Source organism: Myotis davidii, unplaced genomic scaffold, assembly GCF_000327345.1.
Source record: "Myotis davidii unplaced genomic scaffold, ASM32734v1 scaffold3272, whole genome shotgun sequence".
Taxonomy (NCBI): domain Eukaryota; kingdom Metazoa; phylum Chordata; class Mammalia; order Chiroptera; family Vespertilionidae; genus Myotis; species Myotis davidii.
The window spans coordinates 98,495-106,363 of NW_006283304.1; the positions used below are offsets into that span (position 1 = coordinate 98,495).

The following is a 7,869-nucleotide window of genomic DNA, read 5'->3' on the forward strand; positions in this document are numbered from 1 at the left end:
TAGTCAACAGAGCCAAATATCAACAGTACAACAATTGAAATTTCTTTTGAGAGCCAAATTGTTTAAACTTAAACTATATAGGTAGGTACATTGTTATTAACTTCATTAGGGTACTCCTGAGGCTTAAGAAGAGCCACACTCAAGGTGCCAAAGAGCCGCATGTGGCTCGAGAGCCGCAGTTTGCTGACCACGGGTAGCACAATAAACACATTGTAGAGTATTGGTTATTTATCCTCCTGATCTTGTGGCTGACTGGGAGCTAGGCTCACTGCCACTGCCCCATGTCAAAAGAGAATATCATACACATATTACTAGCTCAGGGGGAAAAAAAGCAAAATTCAAGTACTATTTCTACTAACTGTTAATTGCTTTCTACACTAGAAAGTAAAAAACAAAAACAAAATGTAAGTCGAGGACCATCTGTACTTTATTTTATTTATTCCAGGATACATCCTTTCTCACATCTCACATTTATTAAACCTGGATGGAGCCTACTATTGATACTATCATATAATAAATTCAGAGTTCTTAATGATTTTTCTGTTAGTGTATAAATTATGATGTATCTCACAAAGAGGTAGAATCAACCCAAGTGTCCATTAAATGGATAAACAAACATGTTATATAAATGCAGTGGAATATTATTCAGCCTTCCCTAAAAAGGAAAGAAATTCTGACACATGCTACAACCCGGATGAATCATGAGTACATTATGCTAAAAGAAATAAGCCAGTCATAAAAAGACCAATATTCATGATTCCTCTTATATGAGGTGTCTAAAGTAGTCAAATTTATATAGACAAAAAAAATAGAAAGTTGGGAGTCTGGGTCTAGAGGGCCAGGAGATACCAAGATGTTCAAATGGTGTAAAGTTTTAGTTTATCTAGATGAAAAAGAGTTCTAGAAATTGGTGACACAAAAATGGGAGGGTAATTATTATTACTAAACTATGCATTTAAAAGTAACTAAGATAATAAGTTTTGTGTCATGTATATTTTACCATAATTAAAAAATAGATTTACATTAAAATAGATGGGAATTTGGGAGAAAGTGCAAAAAGTCTTGTGGAAAGATTGAGGCTAATGTAATATAAGTAGACTAGAGGCCTGGTGCACAAAAATTTGTGCACTCGGGGGAGAGGGGTCCCTCAGCCCAGCCTGTGCCCTCTCACAGACTGGGACCCCTCGGGGGATAACCACCTGCTGGGTTATCCACAGGAGGCCCGAATGGCAGTGGGGCAGGCGGTGGCTCGCGCTGCCCCAGGTCCCACACGGGAGGCCCAGATGGCAGCTCGCACTGTCCCACCCTGCCTGCAGTATGCAAATTTAATGTGCATCTTTGTTGAGTTAATTTGCATACTCTTCTGATTGGCTGGTGGGCGTGGTGAAGGTACGGTATATTAGCATCTTTGTCTTTTATTAGTGTAGATAAAATTGGTATGAAAGAATGGGAGGGTGACATAAAAGAAAGATTTTTTTTTTAAAAAAAACTTACCAGCGCCTCCAAAACCATAAAGTAAGACATATCAAAAGAGTCAAGGTGGGCAATATCACTGCCAAAAATATCACAGTGAGGGAGGTTGAATTTCCTGGAAACGGGAAAAAAAACAAAGATGTCACTTCCAAACCCATCCTTTGATTCGCCGGCCCTCCCTTTGCTGTCTGAGGGTAACCGGCATTCCCCTGCTTCTGATGTGTGGGCATGAACAACTCCCTCTCTCATATTTTCTGACAAAATGTGCCCATATCTATCTTCCATGTCTTTTTCTTGCCCCACTGTACCCAATACTATATAGGTCCATCATTCTTACCTATTTTACACCCTGGGTCAGCAATTTTCTATCTTTTTCATCTCGTGGCACACAGAAACTAATTGCTAAAATTATGCAGCACCCCCAAAAATATATTTTTTGCCAATTTGACCCCCCAAAATAGGTATAATTTTCATTCATTCACTCACACTAGACATCTATTGTTGTGTTGGCTATTGTCATTTTTTTTTTATTAATCCTCACCTGAGGATATTTTTTCCATTGATTTTTAAAGAAAATGGAAGGGAGGGAGGAGAGAGAGAAACAATGATGTGAGAGAGACACATGGATCTGTTGCCTCCTTCACCTGAGGGGCGGGAGGGAGAGAGAGGGCCTGGGACGAACCTGTAAGGGTATATGCCCTTGACCAGGAATCACACCTGTGACCCTTCAGTGCATTGGCAGATGCCTTAACCTCTGAATCATGCCAGCCAGGGTAGCTGTGGTCATTTTCTTTTTGACAGTCTGGGAAAAGAAGTCACAGCCCCTGACTATATGGTCAGGTGTTGCATGTTTTACAAATTGCCATGGCACACCAGTTGAAAACCACTGCCACAGGCCTCTCTCTCTCTGTGTTTTCCACCCCCGCCCCCCCGGGCCCCAACACTCTCTCTCTCTCTCTCTCTCTCTCTTTGGGGTAGAATCCTGAGACGTGGCACACCAGCCGCAGACGGCCAGGGCCAGGAGGTGGGCCACTGGACAGCCAGGCCTCAGGCTTCACTGGGGCAGGAAGGAGCAGGGACAGTGTCAGATTATGACTCTCATCTAGAACATAGGGACTCCGAAACCCACCAGTTTGGACAGCAACCCCTTCTGTTCCTCAGGAAACCAAATAATTTACTGAGTAAGCCCCTGTCTCCTACCTCCTACTGGCAGGTAGAGCGGTGGTGGGACAGGTAACCTGGAGAGAGAGGACTAACCTTGCCTTTGCAGCTCTGCCTTCCCTGCTTCCAGGACACTCCAGAGATACCGGGGGCAGGTACGATAGAGGAGATTCCCGATGATGTCAGAGATGCCTTGGTACTGCGTGTAAAGCGTGCAGAACCACCGGGCGCGGCTGCCGGCCTCCGCAGCAGGCACACATGTCCCATTCCGGAGGCTCATGAAGTCCACTCCCCCTAGTGCTCCCCGCAGGAAGCCGACCGTGGCCTTGCCCACGTGCAGTTCGCAGCCGGCTGTGCCCTGGATCTCAAAGGGATCTGGAGAGGAGAAAACCAGAGGAAAATCCATTTATAAGCTCACAAGAAGGAAAGGGATGGAGAAAGGGCCTATAGTGTTTCATATGGGTGGGGAGAAAGGTCCAAGGTGTAAGATGATGAGCCAACAACCAATTCAGGACAGTCCTATGCAGCATAACCACTTTCCAGCCAACAACGAACCACATATATGAGGGTGGTCCCATCAATTCTAATAGAGCGGTAATATGCTAATTAGACCAGGAGACCTTCTGGGAGATCTTCCAAACGTCCTTTCAGACAAAGCCATGATGGCGGGGCCAAGGCAGAGGTGGTTAGGGGTGATCAGACCAAGAGGGGAGGGCTAGTTGGGGGTGAACAGGTGAGGGGGGAGTTGGGAGTGAGCGGGGAGGCAGGTGGGACGAGTTGGGGGTAAACAGTCCAGCAAGGGGGGAGCAGTTGGGGACAATCAGGCCAGTGCGGGGGGGCATTTGGGGGCAAGCAGGCTAGCATGAAAAGTGGTTGGGGGTGATCAGGCAGGCAGGCAGGTGAGCTGTTAGGATCCAACGATACCAGATTGCGAGAGGGTGCAGGCTGGGCTGAAGGACATACACCCCCTCCACTCCGTGCATGAATTTTGTTGCACCAGGCCACTAGTAAGACTATATTGGAGCTGAAAATTTCCTATTGCCTAGTGACATCAGAGCCATCATACCATCCTAGCACAATGCATTACTCATGTGTTTTACACAGACTGTGTTGCCATTTCTGTAACAGTATAGCAACACAATATGTACAGCACATAATACTTGATAACTATAAATGTTACTGGTTCCTGTATTTACTATACTATTGATTGTTATTTTAGAGTGTGCTTTTTCTCTTTATAAGAAAAAAAAAGTCTGCTATAACACAGTATGCCATGTTATACCAGCAGTAGCCTCATACGTCTTATGTTTACTGCATCTCTTGGTTGCATCATTTTCTCTACTGCTTGGTGTAATCTCATGTTTTCTGTACAGTAATGTAGTGTACATAATTGTAGCCTAGAGACAGCAGCATATACCATATAGCCTAGTGTGTGGTGGGCTATCCCATCTAGGTTTGTGTGAATGGAGTCTATGATGTTTGCACATGAAATTGTCAGAACCTAGGCATTGTTAAGAACCTAATGCATTTCTCAGAACCTATTCCCGTTGTTAAGTGGAGTCTGACTGTATTCATAGACTTCTCAGAAGGAAGAGCATAGGGGAGAAGTACACATGTCACAAACAGTGGAGAAGGGATGCTGTAATGAGATATGGAAGGGAGGGGAGAGGAGAGAGGGGAACTGTGAGGAGCAGGGTGATGAAGTCTGGGCACAACGTTCCAGAAGGAATGGGAGCATTACATTGAGAGGAGGGATCCGGCAGGAAGGAAATGCTTGAGGGGATGGATTGAAGAAAGAAGGAACTCACACGTTAGTATTCTCAGGCCCAGAGTAGACAAGCTGAGGGCTTCTTGTGTGGGGTTCAACAGAACAAGTAAACATAAACAAACCAGATGATGGTTCCAAAGGGGGATCGTTATCAGACAAGGGTGCGGGAAACAGGAAGGAGCTGCAATAGTTTGTAGAAATATGGAGTCTAGTGGAAGACAAGTCTAGAGAAGTTGGATAAACTGGGGAGAAGGAGAGAAAGATCCGGGGGTGTGGTGCCTAAACAAGAGAGAGAGAGAAATCACTGGTAATCTCTCCAGAGAACAGCACTCACATGTCTGCTGGAATTCACTGAGGTGATCCCGTATGAACCGGATGAATCCGATCAAATAGACTCGGAAGATCTCCACCAGCTCAGTCACCTCCTCATCACTCAAGTTGCCCTTGGACCAAGGCTTCAGGAAAATGGCAGTGCCCGACTCGCTGTCCCAGCCATGAATCTGCAAATCGCCCAGCCAGCCGGAGCCCCGGTTTTGTGCCCAGGTGCTGTTGGCAAAGGACGATATCTGGTTGAGGTGGAAAGTGGTCGGCCCCTGGAAAGCTGTGGGTAGTAAAAGGATAAGAAAAGTGAAAAAGAGAGAGAGAGAGAGAGAGAGAAAAGCAATAGGAAATGACTGGGGGGATGGGGGGAGGGAGAGGGGAATAAAAACAGAAAGGTACAGAGAAAAAGAACCCAGAGTCTGAACAACAAAACGCCTGAGACATTTGCCTGTGCCAGGGCCTGGGGCTCCATCCGCAACCCCAGAACAGAAGAAAAGGCTGGGGACACATGGCCCAGACACGTACACTATGGACATGGACAGCATGCTTTTACCCAGACCCTGACCCCCACGCCGGGACAGGCCAGAGCTGCTCTTACCTGGCTCGTTGTCACCACCTGGGATGAGAACCATGAGCAACAGAAGTGGCAAAAGGAGCATTTCCCTGGGAGACAGAACTGACTCTCAAAGCTGGCGTTTTTTTTTCTCTGAATGCAGCAAACCTTTTTCTCAGCACTCTATAGAGACTTCCTCTCTCTTCCAACTGCCAGACCTCTGCCTCATCCACATCGCGCACCAGAGAAAAGCTGTGCCTGCCACCGCCGGGCCCTCCCACTCTGCTCTCATTTCCACTCCAGCCCTGACTTCCAGCTTGTCTTCTTGTCTCCTTGGCCTCCAGCGGTTGTCCCTCACCCCTGCTTTCTTGTGCCTTCTTGGAAAAGCCCCCAGAGGCTTTTGGAAAGTTATTTATTTTTTTTACCTCTTCAATCCTTTCTTGTAACATTGGTTAAATCAGAAGGTAATGTTAAACAACTGTCTGCTTTAACCTAGGAATATTCTTTTGATTTATCCACCCAACTCTGCCTTCCTCCTCCCGGGCCTCTCTTCCCTGGCGCTCTATCCCAACATTCTCAATGGCTCCTTTTTTGTAGATCTCATCCCCTTTTCTGATCTTCCTAAAGCCATATTCTGGTGTGTGTGTGTCTGTGTGTTGACAGTAATTTACAAAAGACAAAGCATTTAAAACAATTGGCCGGTAACTCAATTGATTGGAGCATCTTCCCATACACCAAAAGGTTTCGGGTTTGATTCCTGGTCAGGGAGCATACATAAGTAGCAGGTTTGATCCCCTGTCGGGGCACGTATGGGAGGCAACTGAGTGATGTTTCTCTCCCACAATAATGTTTCTCTGTCTTCCTCTCTCTCTAAAGTCAATAAGAAAATGTACCCTCAGGTGAAAATTAAAAATAGTAATAATAAAAATAAAATAAAACATTTGTCCGGACTATAGTACTGCAGACCCAACTTCCAAAATCAAATAAGATAAGTACTGTAGCTTATCATACAAGCAAAATTATCTTATACCATAGCGATTTTTTAAAAGAAAAATTACATTGGCCACTGGCATATGACCTTCTTTACAGTAACTTCTGACCTGTGAAAGTTTGAGTAACAAATTATTATGAGACAAGCAGAACTTTGGAAGTTATGCTACATGCAGCTTCAGGCTAAGTCAAAAACAACCTCTTTTTTGCCTGTTAGTTTGTTTTTTCCGTAATCCCTTCACCTTTTCACTCAGCCCGCCTAACCTCCTCCTCTCTGATAGCTTTCCGTCTATTCTTTTTACCCATGAGTTTGTTTCTAACTTTTGGTTGTGGTTCATTAGATTCACATGTAAGTGAAATCAGATGTTACTTGTCTTCCTATAGTGCCCAGTGGCGCAGCCTCCCCAATTACCTGATGTGAACACTCTTGGTGCACCCCTTTGTGGGTTTTGTGCACGGTCTTGTTGTAGTTAAGCCTTGATTGTTGTGGGTATCACTAGGAGGAATTGACCTTCAGGCCAATTGGCTGTGAGAATCAGCTGTGTCTGCAGTGGGAGAACTTCTGTGCTGGAGACACCCTTCTGGGGCAAGACTTGCTTCAGTGGGGCTTTGGTGCTCACTGAGTCTGCACCCTGAGTGTGTCCCTTGTGGATCCGAGAAGCTGCAATCTGGATGGTCCCACTCTGACCACTGGGTACACTGGCTCCTTGATCTCTAAAGAGGTGCTCATCTAGCCTCTGCCTGAGGCTACCCAGCAGGAGCTCAGCTGTGAAGCAATGCAAGTTGCCATGGGGCCTTGGGCCAGCTGCAGTTTGTTAGGTAATTTTCAGATTGCAAAGGGCCAGGCCTTTCATATGCAAAAGCCTCTGCACACAGTTTGGGTGGGGCGGGGACCCAGGGGATCAAAAGGATGGAGCAAGCAGCTATGGCTGCTCCTCAATCCTGCCCTCAGTGGCCCCGCTTCTCAGTGGCCTGGTAATTGCTACAAGCACCTCTGAGAGAAAGCTACCCTCGTGTTCTGACCGATGCCAGGCAGTCCAGATTCTCCTGTATGAGTCTGGGTCCCGAGAGACTCTCCCAGAACTGGAGCTCAGAGCTTGAGACTCCCTCCCGATTGAAAAAGACAACCGTGTCCTCAGCCGCCAGCACTCTCCACGTGCGCCTGCGTACCTCTGTACTTTACTTCCGCACCGCATCTCCTCTGAGTCTCAGTATGCTTTTCTCTTTCCTTTTACTGTAGTTGTAGAATTTCCACTCAGCCAGCCTTTCTGTGGTTCTGGATGATGTCCGTTCCCTTTTAGTTGTATTCTTGAAGTGGTTGTGCTAGGCAGCAATCAACAATGTTTACCTCTGCCGCCATCTTGGTTTCTCCCCCCAGAGGCTTTTGAAAAGTTATTTTAACTCTTCAATCCTTTCTTGTAACATCGGTTAAATCAGAAGGTAATGTTAAACAACTGTCTGCTTTAACCTAGGAATATTCTTTTGATTTATTCACCCAACTCTGCCTTCCTCCTCACGGCCCTCTCTTCTCTGGAGCTCTATCCCAACATTCTCAATGGCTCCTTTTTTTTTTTTAAATCTCATCCCCTTTTCTGATCTTCCT

The 7,869-nt window shown here is 46.0% G+C and overlaps 1 protein-coding gene across 1 annotated transcript in view; it reads right to left on the bottom strand.

The window, feature by feature from the left end:
* LOC102774142 (T-cell surface glycoprotein CD1b) overlaps positions 1–5,562 on the bottom strand; it is a 15,196-nt gene extending 9,634 nt beyond the window's left edge. Inside the window, exons 1-5 of the mRNA XM_015563327.1 lie at positions 5,322–5,562; positions 4,737–5,003; positions 2,731–3,009; positions 2,437–2,530; positions 1,495–1,588 (exon numbers count right to left, since the gene is read on the bottom strand). Coding sequence (XP_015418813.1) covers positions 1,495–1,588; positions 2,437–2,530; positions 2,731–3,009; positions 4,737–5,003; positions 5,322–5,382 — 795 coding nt within the window. The 5' untranslated portion in view covers positions 5,383–5,562. The remainder of the gene's footprint in view (positions 1–1,494; positions 1,589–2,436; positions 2,531–2,730; positions 3,010–4,736; positions 5,004–5,321) is intronic.
* Positions 5,563–7,869: the final 2,307 nt, after the last annotated feature.